The 22,645-nt window shown below is 40.6% G+C and overlaps 1 protein-coding gene and 1 non-coding gene across 2 annotated transcripts; one reads left to right on the plus strand and one right to left on the minus strand.

The window, feature by feature from the left end:
* The first annotated feature begins 13,578 nt into the window (after nucleotides 1-13,578).
* LOC141640469 (small nucleolar RNA R71) lies at nucleotides 13,579-13,684 on the plus strand. Its single transcript, XR_012543001.1, has one exon. It is a non-coding gene; the product is annotated as a small nucleolar RNA R71 (small nucleolar RNA).
* Nucleotides 13,685-16,637: 2,953 nt separating this feature from the next.
* Nucleotides 16,638-17,162, minus strand: LOC141640411 (uncharacterized). Its single transcript, XM_074449214.1, has one exon. The coding sequence runs from the start codon at nucleotides 17,160-17,162 to the stop codon at nucleotides 16,638-16,640; it is 525 nt and encodes a 174-aa protein (XP_074305315.1).
* Nucleotides 17,163-22,645: the final 5,483 nt, after the last annotated feature.

Genomic DNA, 22,645 nt, shown 5'->3' on the forward strand with positions numbered 1-22,645 from the left:
CTGTCAAACCAACTAAAACAATGTGAAAGAACATTTTGACACAACGGAAGACTTCTAAACAGCTCGTGATGACTCAACCCACCTACCCCATGCGCATCAACTCATACCTGCTCACCATCCCCGAATGGATCACCACAGTTTTTAAAACAATTAAACGGGGTCAGTACTAATTATACAAAACAACACAACTGCGACAAAAGCAATACAACAATCCAATCCAACCAAACCAATCTCCATCATATCACCACACATCTGACTACACACTAAAGTGTAGTCCTACCAGAATACTCATCGCAACAAGTATTCCACACCGCCAGTGGGGGACCGCAACCGTTCTCACCTAAGCCCCGCTCATCTCATCAGAGCGATAAACCCAAGTTTCTAAATGTGCACATCCCTTCTGTGGTGGTCCACAGAAGGCGAATCAAGGGCGTGAATCCACTCCCGCAAGTGACTCTACTCAGCCGAGGACGCACCTCGCAAACCACACACAGTTATAAAACCAACAATACAATCAACCATTATCCAATTCAATACCGATATGATATACAACAACATCAACAACCAATTATCACAATGCCATGTAAACAATACTGAGTAGGGAAACCCTACCTAGAATAGCAATCACACGAGACCGTCACAGTAGCTAATAAAAAACGTTCCTCTATGAATCCTCCTCATATAATACATATACATACAATTACCACCAAAATAATACAATATACCCAAAACCCCCAAAACTACCCAATTAGGGTTTTAACCAAACTTATCAAAACATTATAAAAATTATACAAGAAGCTTACCCTCGACACGACGATCACAACGGCGTAAAGAACAAGATAACCCGACGATCCTAGCCTTGAGATTTGTTAACAATGCGAAGAAAAAGAACTACGTAACTCCTCTTCTCTTTGGAAGGTTTTAGAAAGGTTAAAAGTTATTAAGAATAGTGACGGAAGCCCTTTTATATTAATCTCGCATTATTAACAAAACCCGGCTAAAACAACCCGTAAGACACACTTATTCGATCGAGTAAGTGACTTACTCGATCGAGTGTCACATGTACTCGATCGAGTACCCATCAGGTCAGCTACTGTTTTGCGTAAAAAGATATTTACTCGACAGAGTAAGTCCCACTCGATAGAGTACCCTCAGACATAGAAAACCGTAGTATTACACCCTCCCTGGACCACCTTGCCACCCCACCCCTTGCACGACACGACTAACACCATCAACCCCTCCACTGCCACCCCCTTCCCCATCAATCTTAATTTCCACAAAGCCTAATTATATCTAACTCAAATTTATCTACATTTATCTAATTTTATACAAAAATGCTATTGTGTGATTAAAGAAGTTGGAATTAGAAATTATTACTTAATTGATATGAGAATTTAGACGATAATTGAAAAATTTGGTATTATAATTGAGTAACTTGGGTAGGATTGATTCATCTTTTAGAGGAAGAGGAAGAGGAAGAGAGGAAAGAAGAAATTGTTTGTTTTACAAGTGTAAGGTGTGAAAACTTTATGAGGAAAAGTTCGGAAAAGAATAAAATTCGTACTTGAAAGAGCAATATCGTTTTGAGATATAGAAAATTTTCCATCTTAAACAATAAATTTTAGTGACTCAATGGTTATACACTAACCTATGAAAAAAAAAAGTCGGGGATTCAAATCTTGTTAAACTCAAAATTTTGACTAGGCAAACTAATTGCGCCCATAAACTATGCCTATGGGCCCTTTGGCTAAAAGGCCCAAAAAATACACAATCTTGTGAAACTTAAAATTCTGACCAAGTAAAATATGGCTATGGGCCTAAAAAAATAAACACAAAAGTCTGGTACAAGAATTAAACACAAGACTATTGACATTTAGAAAAAAAATGTCCATAATCAGCTGTTGATCGAGTTAGGCAATAACTATAATATATTTGGACCACCATCATGGTGATTATGGTTATTGGGTTACTCGCCAGCCAATTTTGTACCACTTTAAACGGAATTAAAGACATTAAAACAAAAAATACAAAGCAAACTCCTGTTTAGTTTAAAGTAACAACTCTTTATCTAATTCGTCTTTTGGAAGATGTAAAACTTGAGTCTCACAAATCAAGCTCAAGGAAGCTAATACTTTGCTTCTCTTGATTAAAATTATATTACAACCTCATTTGGTGGTTCCCTATCTAAATGGTAAGCTACAAGATTAAGAGATGAGAGGAATTAAACATAGCAAAGACGGAAAGGAAAAAAAAATCGCTAAAGAGGTTTTTTTAACCTCAATTATGTACAAGCTAATTGCATTAAATATAAAGGCAGATGCCTATGACTTAATGAGACAGATTAAAAGTGGTATGCGTACCCTCAACCTAATTCATCAATACATTATTATAGTTTCAACGAAAGAGATATACCCTCCGTTCTTTTTTTTTTGAATACTCCAAAGCGGAATTACCTCATATTATTAAAATCAGAAAAAACCAAAGATACAAGATTGTCCGGAAGGCAACCTTCCCAAACACGCCTACCACTATTAAAACCATTGAAATGAGCTAAATCATGCGCACTACGAGAGTACTGACGCCTAACGAAAGACCAGCTAATATCATCTAGACTAGAGCTAAGGGCTCGAATCTCGTCAATAATCGAAAAGAGATAGCTCCTGCCCATCCTATTACTTTGTAGAATGTCGATGAACATCGTGCTATCGCCCTCAACCACAAGTTTCCGTTGACCCCTCCGCACTGCTTCCTTAATCCCTTCCAGTACCGCTTCCGCCTCCGCCTATCCCACTTCCACAATGCCCCTACGTCTCTTCGCCATCACCCAAACAACAGCCCCCTCATGAGTACAACAAACCACCCCTAACCCGGTACCCCACCCTTCTTTCACACCAGCATCACACGTAATCCTCACCTATCCCTCACCCAACACGCCACTCTCTCACCTTCCCTCCTCCTTCCCTTGCCATATGCAGCCTTGGTACGTACCACCCCAGCCTCCTCTATAACCTCCATCTCCTTCATGAGCTCCTCCACCCGCCTAATAACGTCCATCACCATGACCCTTTTCCCTTCAAACACCCACTTATTTCTCGCTTCCCAAATTGCTCAACACCCCACCATGAACTTTCCTCGCTCCTCTTCCTCCATCTCCCTCCACACATCTTCCACCCACTCCCTCACCCTCTCATGCCCGACTTCCTTCTTTATCTCCACCCCCAACCCATCCCAGACCCCACCCACCCAACCACACCCCTTAACTAGATGGAGACAAGTCTCCATCTCGCTAAGACAAATAGGACACACAACATCACTACCTCGAATTCTTTGGGCAATATTTTCCTTCGTAAGGATCGCCTCACTACAAATCTGCCAAAAGAACATCTTCACATGAGGAATAGAGTTCTTAGCCCACAGTCTTTTCCATAGCCTCTTCTCCATTGCAAAATCCGACGGCCCCTGCTCCTCCCCCTCCCCATCCATGAGAGCTCGATAGGCCGTTTTAACCGAGTAGCCTCCGTCCTTCTCCAACCCCCAACACCACCTGTCCTCCATGTGCATACAGCTCAACCGAATATTAAAGACACTATCGTGCTCAAAAGCAAAATTAATTGACGAACCTAATGCATATCCCACCTCCTGCTATCAGCTTGTAACAAGTCAAATACCATCATGGTCTCACCCCCAGCCAATCTCGGTGACAGCACGTATCTCGAGCCCATTCTCCTCAACCACGGGTCACCCCACACCTTCGTCCCCATCCCATTCCCTATCCTTCGAATGGCCCCTTTACGTACCACTTGCTTGGCTTCGCAAATCCCTTTCCAAGTGAAACTCGGAGTATGCCCCAAATCAGAATTCATAAACGACTTACCCCGAAAATACTTAGCTTGCAACACCCTAGCTAGTAAGCAATCAGGTTCAGAAACAAGTCACCAAGCTTGTTTTCCCAACAAAGCCATGTTGAAATTATGGAAATCCATAAAGCCCATCCCCCCTAGCTCTTCTGTTTACACAACTTTCGCCAAGCGACCCACGACATTTTCCGCTTTCCATTTTCCGTGACCTACCAAAATTTAGAGACAAGGGATCTCAGCTCCTCACAAAAGCTACTCGGGAGTTTGAAGACACTCATTGCATACGTAGAGATTGATTGGGCCACGACCTTTATCAAAACTTCTCTACCGGCCTTCGAAAGTAACATCCCTCGCCACTCTTGGAGTTTCTTACTTAACTTGTCCCGCAATAAACCCGTAAGAGCCTGTTTCGAGTGCCCTATAACCAGAGGAAGCCCTAGATATTTGCCCGGATTCCCTACTACCCGAACCCCTAACTCCTCCGCAACCTCATTCCTGTTATAAACACCAGTACTACGACTAAAAGATGCTGTTGTTTTGTCATAGTTAACAAGTTGTCCAGAGGCCATCTCGTAAGGACGTAAAATGTGTTTCACAGCCCTCGCCTCAACCACATTAGCTCTCAAACAGAACAAACTATTATCAGTGAAAAGTAAATGTGAAATCAATGGCGCCTCAGTCGCAATACGTATGCCATGAATTGCACGTGTCTCAACAGCCCGCTTCATTAAGCTTGAAAAAACCTCAGCGCAGAGAATAAAGAAATACGACGATAAAGGATCCCCATGTCGAAGCCCTCTCTCTGGCTTAAACTCCCTAGTCGGTTTCCCATTAATAAGAACAACAAAGGAGACCGTTTTAACACACATCATCACTCTATTCACCCATCCCACATTGAACCCCATACGTAGTAAAACCCGCTCTGATACGTCTGTCGTGTACCTATCAAAAATAAACTAACTAAACTAACTATATAGCTAGGGAAGTCAGGTCGATCTCCTCAGGGAAGCAAGATATCTGTAGAAGTCCGTCTATTTGGTCACAAATGGGGGGTTGTTTAAATTGGTTTTCTAAACTAAAAGCTTAAAGGAAAGAGAAGCAGAGAAAAGAGCAGTAAAGGCAAAAAAAGGGTGATAAACTATCAGATAAGAAGGGACATGTCAGGATTTCGGTTCACTACGGTAGTCCAGTGACTCAACTGTAAACAACTTAGACAAATTAATGCGAGACGGATATAGAAAGGTCCTTCCGGTCCACTTTCTACCCTAAACTTCTACTAACTTAACTACCGTCCTCGTCAGGTAGTCTACTGTTCATAGCAGGCCTATTTAGTCCAATCTTCCGATCCAGGATTAAATTTAGCCAGATTAAAGGGTGACTCAGAAGCGTGCACTCAACTAAGTCGGTAAAATACAGTTAAATTGCTATGGTGACAGAGTCTCACAATTAATTCATCTAACCTATTTACTACATCGTCACATTCCTACCGTAGATCCCCTAATACCAACATTAAAGAGATTTAGCTACTCATATCGCTATTAATATTACCAAAACTAACAACAAATGATGAACTAACAATAAACATAATGAAATAATAAATAAATTGCATAAAAAAGAATTAGGGCAGAAAGTAAATGAAGCAAACTAAGTAACTAAAGCAAATGAAATAAAGATTATTATTAAGAAAGGAGAAAGAGATTACAATCGTGAGAATCCGGCGTAAAGAACGACAAAATCAAAGCGAATTAACCCCGAAAGCAAAGTTACAGTGAAGAATGAAAATGATAGATGAAAAACTGAAATAAAGTGTCGATGATAATAGAATAGATGATCCTAATGACCTAGTAACGTAATGCTTAAATAGAAAATAAACTAAGTCCAAAAGCTAAAACAAGCTTACGGGCTAATTAAATCCCACGCCAGCAGAAACCACTCGATCGAGTAGAATAAATCCACTCGATCGAGCAAAACACCAGAAAATCTACTCGATCGAGTAGAATAGTTACTCGATCGAGTAACCTCTCTTTTCAGCACCTCTTGACCGAGTAAATAACTGCTCGATCGATCAACTGAGGCCATAAAAACCACTCGATCGAGTAACAAAACCACTCGATCGAGCCCTCTTCCTTCAAATCAGCCCAATCTCGCACCCGACTGCCTCGTAAACCGTGCCTTCACGCATTCCAATGTAGTATCTCACTTTGGAAAATCCCGTCTCCTCTAAATGCATGCAAAAAGGACGAAAAATGGTACGATTCCACTACTTTCGCGTTCATTTCTACAAAATGGACAAAACGAACCAAAGTAGCCAATTCGGGGCATAATACTATATAAACAGTACAAAAATGCATGGAAATACGTGCTAAAATAGGCTAAAAAGACTATACAATATGCACGTATCAAACTTCCCAAACCGAACCTTTACTCGTCCTTGAGTAAACTAAAATGCAACTAATGGAACGGAAATGAAAACTCAGAGCTAGCTTAACTTGTCTACTTGAACCAATTTAATGCAACAAAAGCTAACAGTTATAGCTAAGCAGTCACTACGCAAACGAGTTATAAGCTGTTCAGAAATATAGCCAACCTATCGACCTTGCAAGACCAACAAAATCGGACTCTCTCATGGTCACTCTTCTCTCATGAAGCAAAGGGTGAATGTTATATGTAAAAGAGAGAAGGAAAGACAGTCACTCACCTAACTGCGACCTACATAACATGCATGCAACAAAAATGAAAGACAATTCAAGTACTAATGCACACACTCCAACCAATAATGTCCGTCACAGCCGAGGGCTTACAAATAATATGGGAATAGTGAGGTTCAGGTGAGAAAAGGCAAAACAAGTTATGGTAATGTGGAGGTAAAAGCGTCAAGCTAGTTCCTAACAGGACCATAATAAACCATCCGAATCTCAATCGACTGAAAAATAGAGTACAAGTGCCCTTCATTTGGCACACAGCTCACTAAACTCAAACACAATCTCCTCAAAAATATGGAATAAGAATGGAGGAGTTAGACGGTCACAAACTTTCCTTTTTAACATCGTCTAAAAGAATCAAATGAAACAAAACAGTTATTTTTGAAACTTCTTTTCTTTCTTCTTTTTCACGTGAATCAGCTTTTTTTTTTTTTTTTTTTTTTTTTTTTCTTTTTCTTTCACGTTTTTTTTTTTTTTTTTTTTTTTTTTTTTTTTCAATTCTTTTTTTTTTTCTTTCTTTCTTTTTCTCCTTCCTCTATTTACACCAACACCATACAAAAAGATTTTTTTTTTTTTTCAATTCTTTTTTTTTTCTTTCTTTCTTTTTCTCCTTCCTCTATTTACACCAACACCATACAAAAAGATACGGGCCAAACTGCAGACGGAAAATGATACCACAAAAGACATACTAAACTAGCTTGACTAGGCAGGCTCAGTTTGGGATGTAGCTAATGGGTCAAAAAGGCAAGTTTTGGCTTAAGTGGAGCTAAATGGGTGAAAAATATAAGGAAAAGGGGAAATTTGCAAGCACCTCCCTGCATGTGACACCAACCACAAACCCGAATGTGTGCATTTGACAAGAAATTGAATGTCATAAAAGTGCAAAAACGATGAACATGCTATGCAAGGAGTACTACTCTCAATTCCTAATGAATCGGTCATGAATGTCACCAGTTATGGGCTCTAAAACTCAGAATATATGGAGTAGTTTGCCAATTTATCAGGTCAAGTCTAAACAGTCAGCTATATTTGAACAGAAACTCGTAGACTATGCGTATGACAAAGCTAATAACTATCAACAAAGTGCAAGGCTCAAGTAAAATGACAAGTTATAGTGCAGTTTCATCACGGAAATCTACCGTTCCGACTCAACCTATATGCAAAAATAAACGTGAATATTTTTGAATTTTTGAAATTTTCTAACTTTTTTTTGGTTTTTTTTTTTGGTTTTTCTGAAATAAATAAACAATGCAAGCTGAAATAGATAAACGTGAATGCAAAACAAATACAAATGCAGACTCAAAAGGATGCAATACCCTCCCCAAACCAAAACGGACAACGCTCTCATTGTCCTCCAGCATACACCAACAGATATATACAGGGGAACGGGAATATACAACCAATAAAGAATAAAAAGCAATAAAGTAAAAAGGAGACAAAAATAAAAGAGTAAGATGTACATACAAAATACGAACTTCCTCAAACCAGCCAGAAAACTAGGGAAGTGAGTAGATCAGTAGCTACTCATCAGCCTCGTCGTCACGGATATCCTCCACCGTGAACTCTGGATCCTCCTCCTCCTCTCTCCTCCTCTTCTGCTCAGCTCGAGCTCTCTCCGCTGCCACCTCCGGGTCCTCGTCCTCCTCCTCCTCAGCAGACTCCGGGTACCCCTCAGCTGGGTACTGGTAAAAGGAAGGGTGTGGCCAACCCTCTGGAATCGGACGGTGTCGACTCAAGTGGTACTCGTATAGAGGGAACAAAGTCAAAGCTAAGTCCCGCTCCATACGAGCCTGTCTCTCTGCAATCTCAACTAACAAACCGTCACGACGCCCTTGGTCCATGACCGAGGACGCCTCAAAGGTTGGTGGAGGTACGAAATTAGCGGGTAGGACCGGCTATGCCTGTGTCTGGTCGGCGGGCGCGGGAGTAGGAGTAGGAGTAGGAGTCGGTATGGGAGTAGCCGTGGAAGGCTGGACACTCCCAGAAGGTGTGGACCCCTCTCCAGTCTCAAGTCTACGCCGCTTCTTGGCGGCGGGTAAAGTGGGAGGTGGTCGGAGTGGGAGGTGGTAGTCAGGCAGTGGTGGAAGTCGGGCGCCCCTAGCGACAATAGGTAAAGGGGCTAGACGGGGGAGAGTGTCACAAGGTAGGTCCACAGACAAGGAACCGTCTATCTTCCATGTCTGGTAGTGTTTAGTTAGCTAATGCTGAGAGTGAATGGCATCTAGGCTCAAGTACCTCTCTCCCCGGAGGTACGGTAAGTCACGAGGCCAGACGGGGAAAAGGGAACTGGCAAGAATGGTGGCCATGCCACCATAGGCAATAGATCCCGTGACCTTCAGTCCCTGGGTCTGGAAGTACTGGGCGGTCAGATAGGCGATGTTGAGGGTATAAGGACCCTCGCAGTCAATGTTCAGGTAACCGCCTAAGATGGAGAGCTCGTTGTTGTTAATGTTGTTTGGCTCCTTTCGGCAAAAAATGGTGCTCCCCATCAGTTTAAGAAAGTAACGGGCAGGGGGAAGGTGGACCTGTGCGAGCTTTCGCTCGGGAAAGGTGGTCTGGGCAAAGGTCCGCCAAAGCAGACGAATGACCCTCCTAGGGGCAGTAGCGTCGCCCGTAGAGGAAAGTCCAAGTCTGCTACCAAACTCCTCCAAAGTCATCTAAAAAGTCCGGTTGAACAACCGGAAAGACACAGAAGAACTAGTGGTGGCAGCGTCGTGTGCCCCGGAGGAGAAGGTGAAGGAGCTGAGGAACTCAAGACTCAGCTTCAGAAAGGTACAGTCACTCATAGTAACGAGTCCGACCATCCCCGTGCCCCGTAAAAGCTCACAAACTGACTCGTAGATGCCAAGTCTATCAAGTGCCGGTTTATCTAAAAACCGGGTGGGTAAAAACTCACAGCCTAGGAGGTTATAAAACCTCTTACGATGTACACCGTTAACGATAATTACTTGCGGGTAGTCTGGGTGAGAGTCGAGGGAGTTATCCCCTCGAACAGTGACCGTGCCAGAAGGAGCAGCTGAAGTGGAAGTGCTAGGAGCTGGCGCAGAACGGGAACGTCTACGACCTTGGCCCCAGCCTCTAGAACCCGAAGTAGAAGCCCGTCCAGTGACGGTGCGAGGAACTAAGGCCGCTCTAAAGGCAGCTGCAACTGCAGGTGAGTCTGCCACATGTGTGCTCACCGTGGCCGGAGTAGAGGTCGGGGGCCTGTGACCACCACCGACGAAGAAAGACTAGCAAAGTGCTAGCAAAGTGGTGGTGGTCTGGATGAAGTGGCGGCCAAACAGAGCTAGCAAAGGCCGATCTTCGGGCGTAAAAACAAGACTCGGCAAACTGAAACTAAGAACATGTAAGTGCTGGCCGGTGCGGAGATGGTAGTAACAAAGCAGGACTACCGTCTCGGACAAAGACAAAGACGGACTAGCAGAAGAGCTCGACGAAGGCATTGAGCTAGAATCCATCCTAAACAAATTGGGCAGGGGAATTTGATAAGAATAAGACATGAAACAGCGTGGAACAGCATGAATTCGGCATGAAAATTCCCCTAACCAAATAAAAATTCGACTTACAAAGACAAAAATTCCCAACTTTCCTCAAGAAATTCGAATAAAAGCGTATAAACAGCGATAGAGCGAGGCAGCAGGCATCAAAGCATGAAATTAAGCAACAACTGAGGTAAATTAAGCATGATAGCATGAAAATCCAGTTGACAGTATGAAAACCAGATCGATTAGTTGAAAAATTTCGATCAGATCTTGAACCTTTATCGCATATTTCTCGCAAAATTCGAATTTAAACATGTAAAAGCAATGAGGCATGGGGATTGATCATCAAGTAATACAAAGAAGGGCAAGCAATGACAGTTATAGTCGAAAAACTCGACGAAACAAGGAATTTCGAAACCCTAACCTAATTCACCTCATAAAAATGCGAAATAAATGAAATTAAAATGCAATGAGATGTAAGGATCACTTACTTGATAATTAGAAACCCACAAATAGCAATTAATCGGCAAGAAACAAGCAAAAAACAGCGATTTCTTTGATCGAAAAACCGCAACCCTAATACCCTTAATAGATTGAGTAAAGCAACACGAATCAAGGGGAAAGTAGAGGGCTTTTGTTGATTAATTAACAATGAACACAATGTAGGTGACGGATTTGGTAAAAGGGCAAGAAAAATGAGGGATTTGGGGGTTTTTGATCGCAAAATAGGAAAGGAGTCGAAAAATTAGGGATGAAATGAATTAAGGATGAAAAAGAGGGAAGATAAAGAAACTCCCTTCGCGTGATTTCCACTTTTACTCGATCGAGTGGTTTAGAACTGCTCGATCGAGTCCTTCTTGTATTCATCTACTCGATCGAGTAGAAATTTACTCGATCAAGAACTCCCCTTTTCTGCTTTCTTCGATCGACTAATATGGCATTACTCGATCAAACAGAATCCACTCGATCGAGTACAAAAAGTACTCGATCGAGCTCTTTTCCTCGTGTTAACTCTTGAATTCGTCATTCTTCCTTTAAATTTGCATAAAATTTCCCAAACCTGCATAAAAACACTTGCAAAAATATCCCAAAATACCAAATACGCAAAGGAACAGTCTATAGTCTCTATCTATGCTAAAAAAATGTCTAAATTGTAATTGTCCTAATTAAAAGCAATAAAAGAAATTCAACGGAAATTCAAAAATTGTTTATACAAGATGGTACACGGGGCATTTCCCCGCTCACTTCCGAAAGCAATTCTGTAGCCCCTCGGAGGGCTCCTGACTGGAGGATGTCACCTCAGCAACATTGACCGTCCTCTTCAGCTTCCATGAGCTTGAACTTGAATCATTAGGAGGAGAATAGTTCACATCCACATATGCGCGAACTTTTCTCACCCTTGCTCCTTTTTCACCGGCTTTAACACCGCCACTCCGACTTTGACTGACATTAATTGCACAATGCCCTTTGACAGCTCTTTCATTGTTTTCATCTGTACCTGCAGCAAGGAAAACAGACGAACTTTCCTCCTTTTTGCTCTCAACCTGAGGCGGAGGGGTCACAATAGCAGCACAATGCTCCAAATTTTCATTTGGAGTGTCAATAATAGGGTCAATAGAAGAGAAGGCATTGCAAGGCTGAGCTTGCATGGGAGCCCTCCGGAACTTAGACCGATGGAATATCAGCTCCTCGTCCCCAACCTGAAAAGTCAATGTCTTGCCCTCGACGTCTATTACTGCACGGGCAGTAGATAAAAAAGGTCTCCCTAAAATAATAGGGGTATGCGCATCTTCGGGGATGTCAAGTACAATGAAGTCAACGGGAATAAAGAACCTCCCGATCTTAACAGGTACGTCTTCTATTACACCTAGTGGCCGTGATATGCTACGGTCGGCCATCCGAACAGTCATGTTGGTGCATTTAAACTTTGTCAAACCAAGTCTCTTAGCCAGAGACAACGGTAAGACACTCACGCTAGCGCCAAAATCGCATAACGCGTTATCAATCAAGTGGGTACCAATATGACACAGAATCGAAAAACTACCCGGGTCTGACTGTTTGGGAGGTAACTTATTCCGAACTAGGGCCGTCCCTACCTCAGTCAAGGCTACCGTCTCATTATCACTAATGTGCCTCTTACGCGATAAAATTTCTTTCATAAATTTAAGGTAAGAGGGTACCTGTGTCAGCAGTTCGGCGAATGGCACAGTGACCTGCAAGCTTCTCAGGATCTCGGCAAATTTGCCGAATTGTTGATTGGCTTTAGTACTCTGCAGGGGCCTCAGGAAGGGAACCGTGATGGGTATCTCGAGTCCATTGTTTCTCTCTTCCAACGTGTCAGCCGGATCAAGCTCCATATCCTTTGGACCTTTCTTTCCTCTCGGACGAGGTCTTTCAGACGATTTCTCACTCGATCGAGCACTAGCAGGCTCTCGATCTAGCTGTCCATTATCCATACTACTCGATCGACCAAAATTCCCATTCGATCGAGTAGTTTCTTCAACAACATCACTCGATCGAGTAGAATTTTCACTCGATCGAGCAGTTGCCTTTTCTTGTTCACTCGATCGAGCACTTTCTTCAGCAAATCTACTCGATCGACCTCCAGAAACTAGTCGATTGAGTACTTTCTTAGCTGTCAGCTCATTTCCTTTGATAGAACACTGTTCATCAGCTATTATTTTCTTCCTCGGGTCTGATGTCAACACATTCGGTCCCTCATATGAACGACCGCTTCTCAAATTAATTAAATTTACCGTCTCATGTGGATTCTTGTCAGTTTGTGATGGTAAATGACCCGGTTTCCTTGTGGACTGGTTAGCGGCTAACTGGGCAACTTGAGTTTCAAGTGCCTTGATAGAAGCATCTTTTTGTTGGTCGCTTAACTTCTACTGCTTTGTCAAAGACTGTAACATCGTCTTCAACTCACCTATCTCACTTACCCCACCAGAAGACGAGGCACCTTGATTAGGTGTAGGAAAGGAAGGAGGCTTCTGAAAGCCTTGTTGAGTCTTATGTGGAGGGACATATGACTGCTGTTGGTGTAGAGGAGGGGTAGGATTGAGCACATTTTGACTAGTCCACCTCAAATTGGGATGGACTGCCCCTTGGTTATTATAATAGGAACCCCCTCCTTGCCTGTATTGTTAAAAGGCAAGGACCTGTTCCTTCTTTGTAAGACAACCAACAGTAGTATGGCCGTTGTTGTTACCACACCTCTCACATGTGACGGTCTCCCGTCTAGTATGCATATGGACCGTCTGAGGCTCCCCAGCAGAATGTAACTCCAACTTATCAAATCTAGCATTCATGGCTTCCAGCTGAGCCACAACTTGCTTATCGACTGCATGAACTGTTCTAATACCATCCCTCGGGTTTCCATATTCAGCACTGTGGTTCGCCATCTCTTCAATAAGGGCCCATCCCTTATCATCGTCGGTATTCTCTTGGAATCTCCCATTAGATGACGCATCAAGTATGGCTCTATGATCATCATACAGCCCATTGTAAAACTGGTTAGACAGAAACCACGGGTCAAAACCATGGTGAGGAAGAGACCTCACCAACTTCTTAAAACGGGACCATGCTTCATAGAGAGTCTCATCAAGTGCCTGCTTGAAACTCGTAATCTTTGTCCTCAGCTGATTGGTGCGTTGAGGAGGGAAATATCTCTTATAAAAAGCAAGAGCAAGGGTCTCCCAGTTTGTAACTCCTGCGGCTGTACGGTCCAAGTCAGTCAGCCACTCCCTGGCTGCATCGGTCAAAGAAAAAGGAAATAAAACTTCCTTAATCTTGCCTTGAGTTACCCCCTTCGTGGCGGGGATAATAGAACAGTAGTCCGTAAAGACCTCCATATGCTTCCTCGGGTCTTCACCTGCCACACCTCTATAGAGATTTCTCTCCCCCAGATTGATATAGGAAGGACGGATGTCAAATGTATTCCCATCCCCAGTCTGGAGATTGAAACCTTTAGGAATATACGATGCTTTAGGCTCCGAGTGACTAGCAATGTTCGACATCTTTACTGGTTGATTGGCAGAAATAGGAATGTCTTCTTCTAAAGATTGGTCTTCTGCGAAAAGAGAATGATGTAGCTCTGGCTCGAAAGTACTCAAGTCTTCCTTTCGTGATTTTCTCTGCAGACGAAGTCTATGCCTGAATAGTCTCTCTGGCTCTGAATCAGCTGAAACTAACTCAAACCTGTCTGACTGGGCATAAACAACACTGAAAGAAAATAAATAAGAACTGCCTCAAGGAATAAAAATTCCCTGAGACGGATAAAATAAACAAAACAAAGACAGATAGGGCAATTGCCTCCCCGGCAACGGCGCCAAATTTTGATACGTCTGTCGTGTACCTATAAAAAATAAACTAACTAAACTAACTATATAGCTAGGGAAGTCAGGTCGATCTCCTCAGGGAGGCAAGATATCTGTAGAAGGCCGTCTATTTGGTCACAAATGGGGGGTTGTTTAAATTGGTTTTCTAAACTAAAAGCTTAAAGGAAAGAGAAGCAGAGAAAAGAGCATTAAAGGCAGAAAAAGGGTGATAAACTATCAGATAAGAAGGGACATGTCAGGATTTCGGTTCACTACGGTAGTCTAGTGACTCAACTGTAAACAACTTAGACAAATTAATGCGAGACGGATATGGAAAGGTCCTTCCGGTCCACTTTCTACCCTAAATTTCCACTAACTTAATTCCGTCCTCGTTAGAGTAGTCTATTGTTCATAGCAGGCCTATTTAGTCCAATCTTCCGATCCAGGATTAAATTTAGCCAGATTAAAGTGTGACTCAGAAGCATGCACTCAACTAGTCGGTAAAATACAGTTAAATTGCTATGGTGACAGAGTCTCACAATTAATTCATCTAACCTATTTACTACATCGTCACATTCCTACCGTACATCCCCTAATCCCAACATGAAAAAGATTTAGTTACTCATATCGCTATTAATATTATCCAAACTAACAACAAACGATGAACTAACAATAAACATAATGAAATAATAAATAAATTGCATAAAAGAGAATTAGGGCAGAAAGTAAATGAAGCAAAACAAGTAATTAAAGCAAATGAAATAAAGATTATTATTAAGAAAGGAGAAAGAGATTACAATCGTGAGAATCGGCGTAAAGAACGACAAAATCCAAGCGAATTAACCCTGAAAGCAAAGTTACAGTGAAGAATGAAAATGATAGATGAAAAATTGAAATAAAGTGTCGATGATAATAGAATAGATGATCCTAATGACCTAGTAACGTAATGCTTAAATAGAAAATAAACTAAGTCCAAAAGCTAAAACAAGCTTACGGGCTAATTAAAGCCCACGCCAGCAGAAACCACTCGATCGAGTAGAATAAATCCACTCGATCGAGCAAAACACCAGAAAATCTACTCGATCGAGTAGAATAGTTACTCGATCGAGTAACCTCTCTTTTCAGCACCTCTTAATCCAGTAAATAACTGCTCGATCGATCAACTGAGGCCATATAAACCACTCCATCGAGTAACAAAACAACTCGATCGAGCCTTCTTTCTTCAAATCAGCCCAATCTCGCACCCGACTGCCTCGTAAACCGTGCCTTCACGCATTCCAATGCAGTATCTCACTCTGGAAAATCCCGTCTCCTCTAAATGCATGCAAAAAGGATGAAAAATGGTACGATTCCACTACTTTCGCGTTCATTTCTACAAAACGGACAAAACGAACCAAAGTAGCCAATTCGGGGCATAATACTATATAAACAGTACAAAAATGCATGGAAATACGTGCTAAAATAGGCTAAAACGACTATACAATATGCACGTATCACGCTCCAGGAAAAACCATTCCAAACGGTCATAGGCTTTGGCCATGTCCAATTTAAGTGCCATATGGCCCTCACCACCACGGGTATTTTTCATGTGATGAAAAATTTCGAATGCAAGCAAAACATTATCAGTGATAAGACGGCCCGGTGTAAAAGCACTCTGATTCTCTGACACCACCTCCCCTAAGAAAATTTTAAGCCTATTAGCTAGAACTTTCGACACTAACTTGTATACCACATTGCACAAACTAATAGGCCTATACTCACTCATCTTCCCCGAATTTTTAACCTTAGGAATCAGCACGATATAGGTCTTATTACTTCTAGCCGGCAAGGCACCTTCCCTCAGAACCCCCCAACACGGTTTCAATTACCAAGGGCCCAACAATATGCCAATACGTCTGGTAAAAAGGACCGTTCATCCTATCCGTCCCCTAAGCTTTAAGGGGATGCATTTGTTCAAGCGCCTCAATAACCTCCTCGGCCCTATACTTACTCCGCAGCACACCATTCATTCTCGCCGTAACCGTATCTGCCACCCCATCGAGCACTTCTTCAAAATCCCTAAGCCTCACTGATTTGAATAATGTCGCAAAATAGTTGCAAGCCACTTCCTCACTGTGCTCAGGTCTAACCCGACAATTCCCCTCATCATCTGTCAGTTTAGTTATCGAATTTTTCTCACGTCTCTGAATCGCCTTCCTATGGAAGTATTTGGTATTCTTATCTCCTTCTCGCAGCCACATAGCCCGTGAACGTTGCCTCCAGAATATCTTTTCTTGCTTAAGAAGCATCACGATTTCTTTTACCAAACTGTTGGTGTTCCTTAACTTTATCCGATGATCTCTCCCCCTCATTGAGAATCTGTAGTCTCCTCCTCTTTCGTTGAATATCGTGCAACAACTTTCCTATGCTCACTCCCTTCCAAGCCATAAGTTCATCCCCGCAAGTATGTAATTTTTCTAACATATCCGCACCCTCGCTGTTCCAGGCTTTCTTAATGGCCTCTTCGCACCCATCCTCGCCAACCCACACCTGCTCAAAGCGAAATAACTTCTTCCTCCCCCGTTGTGTATCCCTCCTCTCCAACCATAACTTAATCGATGCATGGTCCGACCATTCCCGCGTTAAGTGTTTCAGTTTCGCATATGGAAAAAGATCAAACCATGCCTCATTCCCCATAGCACGATCAAGCCTGCATTGTCTATTAGCTTCCCCTACTTGCCCATTGTCATACGTGAATTCGTACCCTTCAAAGCTCACATCCCGCAGCCCACAGTCATTAACCGCTTCCCGGAAATTATTCATCTGCCACTACGCTCTCTCCTCGCCCTTTATTTCCGTAGCATCATACACCTCATTAAAATCGCCAATGCACATCCAAGGGCCCTCATAGTGCTCCCCTAACACCCTTAAAAGTTTCCAAGACAGGTGTCGATCACTCACCGCTGGCTACCCATAAAACCCAGTAAACCGCCACTTCTTTTCATTCAAGCCCACCTCCATATCCATGTGATGAACTGACGCTGATCGAAACGTACAGTCCATCCCCTTTCTCCATAGCACAACAAGACCCCCCGACCTCCCCATACTATCCACTTCCATCCCCTCGAACCCATCTAAGCCTGGGCGAGTGGGAATTGTTAGTAAGTTTTAATTCATTATACATCTTGATGTGATTTTTAAACTTGTTTAGTTATATGGATTGGAAATTCTAAATATTGAAAAAAATAATAGAAAAAATATTGTACAATATGCTGTAAAATATTGTATTTAGAAACGATCTCGGAATATTGTGTCTTCCATTATTATTTTTCTTTTCATTATTGTTTATAAAATGTATTTAATGCCACTAAATTAATTATTTTAATTTTCTTTCTTTGATATTGTATTATTGTTGATGAAAAGAGGATTGTATAGTTTTATAGAAATTGAATAGTTAGGAAGTAGAAATTAAAGCTCCTAATTTTTAGGGATGCACATTTAAAAGAGAAGAAAAGTCTTTTGCATTCCTTGATTTAAAGATCAATAGAAAAACTTTAAATGTTTTAACTATTATATTATAGAAATAGAGATTTGCATGGTCGTATTTTGTTTGATTTGTCTTAATGAGTGTATGATTGAAATTTTAAATTTTTTAGAAATACGTAAGTAAAGCTATTAGCAAAAAAAAAGTGAGGATTGACAAACGTGTACAACGTAAATGATAACGGAGCAACACGAAGGAGTATACAGTGAGGAAGATGGTGTAATTATTAAGAAATTGAATTTTTAAGCACACATTAATTAGTGGGATGGTTACTTTTTGGTGTATTTGTCCACCTCTTTATTTTTTTTACCAATTTATTCAAAGTAGAACTTTTTTTTACCAATTTGCATAACCCCCAACTTTTTTTTACCAATTTGGCAATTTAGCCCTACTAGTTGTTGTACGACTTGTATCGGTATTTAGGGGCGGACGTAAAATTTTGGCATAAAGGGGACAAATTATTTTTAATAGATTATCTTTATTTATGACATTTTATAGTGTATACATATTACCAAAAAAAACGTGTAACTATATTTTTTCCATAAATACATTTTTCTATAAAAACATAATTTATGGCTTCAACAGATGTCACTTTTAAGATGAGTTATGCTTAATCATGGACTTAATTTACTCTATTATGCACATGATTGACCATTTTACCCCTCCCACTTGACATCCTTATTTTTCAATTTTCTCAACTCTTCCTCCAATTTTTAACAAACCTCCCGCCTATACCACCACCGCGCCACCCTCACCCTCTCCCTTCTGCCTACCATATCCCCCCTCCCCCACTCGCCCAGGCTTACTAACAATTCCCAGAGGCCAACGGGACGGACCAGGTGCACTTCCACCATACGAGCGTAGAGAGAAAACGAGATGAACGAGCCAAACAAGCTTGTCTTCAATGGAGAAGAATCTCCCACACTGTGGTAAACAACCCCAACAGCCCAAAGAACCAAGTAAACGGAAATGAAGGACTGGAGAGCTCATCCAAACCATTCTCCCAGCCAATAACCTTATCGACCAAGTCACACGCGCCGCGCGCACCCGCGCATTGTTTAGGTTGAGGCGGCGACACTTCTCACTCGGAACTTTGGTTGAACAAAGCACGTCATGAGCCGTTACCGATTTGAAAGGCATTGAAACCAGTGAAAGGCTTGAGCAAGCTTGTATTTGTGGAGTCGCCACCAATTTTTATGGAAAATTGAAACCGTTCGAATACTTTAAGCCATGTTAAGACACAAATTAGTGACATGAACACTAAGAAATTCGTTACCCTTAGCATTCTATGTCTAGAATGACTCTCGCGATGCCAAAGTGAAAAAAAAAAGTAAAAAGTAGATTCATATACATAAAACATACTCTTATATGTCTAAATAATTTGTCATAAAATTAATTACGGATCTTATGCATGCAAACAATAATATAAATAGAGGAGAAATCATGTCCTTACATAGTAGATTTCGGCTATTAGGGCACAAGAGAGATCACCTTTCTCTTCTTGTTCTTGAGCTTTTCCAATGGAAGAATAAAGATCTAAGTGTAAGATCTCTCCCTATGTATTATACCCAAGGCTTAACACTTAATCTAATTAATATTATTTGATCTAGTATAATATTAATTTAGGAGAAAATTGAACCAAAAACTTTATAAAACTCTTATGTGTTTTCGGTTTTTAAGAGAGAAGAAGAGAGGATTTTCTTCTCACTAGAACTTGTATATTGGATGAGTGAATTAGAATGAAAAATAATACACTAGCTTTTGTATATTATTAGGTAAAATTATAGAGAAAAACAATGATCATTTTACTTCCCCAAAACCGTGTAAGAGGAGCTTTATGGGTGAGCCAATGCATGGAGAAATTGTTCTTCACAAGGAACAATAGGCTTGCATGGCTAGGTTGCTTTTTAATCATTGTGTTTATCCACTAATTACAAACAACTTATAATTAGCTTAAACCCTTCTAATTTTCGGCCCATTCTATAATATGGATTCCATATTATTTTTGTCAATTGTCTATATGTTACATGTTACATGTCACATATATTTGTTATGTATTTTTAACATATTAAAAATCAACGTATTAATAAAATACGTCACATACAATAATTGACTTAGTAATTTCATAATTACTTGTGCCAAAATATTTTACCAGTTATAAATTTCAACTGATTGTATTTATAACAATTCATTCAATTTAATTGTTACATTAAACAATTATTTCATCCGAGTAATTATACAATTTAATTACTCAGACCGTATCTCATTTAATCACATTTCAATTTGATACGTAAATTTTACTTCCAAAATCGTCCGTCAATTTTCAAGTAATTTAATTAACTCGCAACGTTATACGATTAATTAAATAATCAATTAAGAGTATTGCCCTTTAGGTATGACCTAGGGGGTCAACTGATCACCACCGTCACACGACAGTAATGTCAAACTCTAGTCAGCCAATCATTACCGATATATGTTGACCAGTTGACAGTAACAATATTACTTCCCAATTGTATTCTTTAAAATGAGATTTAATAATGATATTTAAATCATGTGATCGCACTATTGTTGAGGACACATTTCCCAACAATCTCCCACTTGTCCTCGACAAGTGTGCGTCACCAATTCTCTTGTCCTATTACCATCTCCCACTCAATGCAAGGTGTCTTTCGGGTCGTACTTGCAAGTGATCATATCGAGAGTGGTTTCCTCGATCTGGAGAATAACTGATTGACCGGATTTATCCACTCTGGATACCTTCCGAGCGTGGCCACGCATTTCCAGTTCATTACTCCTCGAGTGGCCCTGAGATATTGTTTTAACCCTGACAAGGGGATGGACAATTCCTATCGCACTCATTCCCTTCGACTAGCCACAGCCATCATAACCCAAAATATGCCCATTTGACCCCATTTACGAAGGTCGTAGTAACACAAATCAAAGTTAATCGAAATCGTGCCATCTTAGGTGAATAGTCTTTAGTCAAAAGAATCGACTCATTAGAATACTATAGCAGCTCTCGCCACGACCAGGCTATATAAATTTGCCAGAACTCTATAAGCGGTCATAAGGCCCGACAAGGTGTTCCTAACATCTGCCTATGTGATCGACTAGTCATCTCACATGACTGTATGGCACTTGAACTTGCCATCAATCGCATCACACTCTAGTCACTTCGAGACGTCACCTCATACAAGTGACTATGGGCGAATACAATGCTAATCCGTGTTCACTTTAACGGGGTTCAACGTTGTCTCTACAACCCGTTTGGATGTAACAAAGTATAATAAAAGAGTTTTAAAATAAAACTGGAACGACAAATGCGATTATCACAAATGAATAGTCAATGCCTGATTACTATTTCATGTTCTATAATCTAATTTGATCTTGTACGTAGTTGTTCATTTCAATTCAATTGAAATGACATGACTCATCATGTTTAGCCTTTGAGAAGGCTTTGGTTAGTAGGTTTTATCAATTTCTTGTACCTTACTCAACCTTACTACATACTCGTTTTCCTTTGTAATGTATACATTTGCATTACAAAACTTTCTGAGTACGTGTCGAGATCCAATCAAGACATAGGCCCTCTAGCCTAAGAATAGCTCCCACTGTTTTCACAGTGTGCGGGACTCATCCTTCTTGCACATCTCATGATTGCAAGTGTACTCAATTTCCGTTATAAATATCTCTCATTGTTCTTTATTGCCTAGAACGATTCTAGAAAATCTACTTCTTAATTAACATTGCCACAATGGTATCTTAACCATCCTAATGTGTTTTGATTATGGTTTTGTCGGAAACCATGCGCAATCTCAATTGTCAATTGTCACTTGTGTAACACCCTTACACAATATTGCATCATAAACACTTTGTATCATAGCCTTAATGCTTCTGCAAGCACTTTTAAGGGTGATCTTTATAGCTTACTTGGTAAAGATTACTTAAATTCGATTTTGAAAACAATTCATCATACTCAAAGTATATGAAGTGTTATACATCTTTACTCATTTAATTGATCCCAAGAAATGAAGCAAATGGAATCAATCAAATATGTTCAATTTAATTGAACTAGTCATGAATCTTATCAACATAAGACTTCTTATTGACGCTAATATCATGTGGATTTATCTTCATAAATCCGAATATTCAAGATGTATTATAATACTCCAAAAGTCTTAAATCATTCTCAATGATCAATATGTCATCCACATATCGGACTAATTAAAAATTCCGTAACTCCCACTAAACTTCATGTATAAACACAACTTCTCGACTTATCGAGAAATGTTTTATCACATGATCGAAATGTTGATTCCAACTCATTGATATCCTACTTAAGATTCTCTCTTAAGTTTCACATTATCTTAGGATTGCAAGAATCTATAAAACTCATGACATGTATTGAATACATTCTTTCTATTGAAGAAGTGGGTTTTAGATTCACTCGCTATATATCTCATAATGATATATATCCCCAAGAAGATCCAAATAGACTTAAGCATTTCAACTAGTGCAAAACCCTTTGCCACCAATCTTGCTTTGAAATATCTCTTTATTAGTGCAAAACCCTTTGTCACTAATCAAGCCCTTATGTTTTGGATTTTCATGGCTCTAAGCCTTGTATTGAGTTGTGACTTAAGCACTCTTATGTAAGTCATATGTTCATTACTTTCTAGAAGTAATTAACTTGAATCAAACAATTTCTTTTGTAAGTTATAAGCTCTTTACTTTCTTAAAAGTAGCATGAATTCATCATTTT

This window comes from Silene latifolia, unplaced genomic scaffold (assembly GCF_048544455.1).
Source record: "Silene latifolia isolate original U9 population unplaced genomic scaffold, ASM4854445v1 scaffold_79, whole genome shotgun sequence".
NCBI lineage: Eukaryota > Viridiplantae > Streptophyta > Magnoliopsida > Caryophyllales > Caryophyllaceae > Silene > Silene latifolia.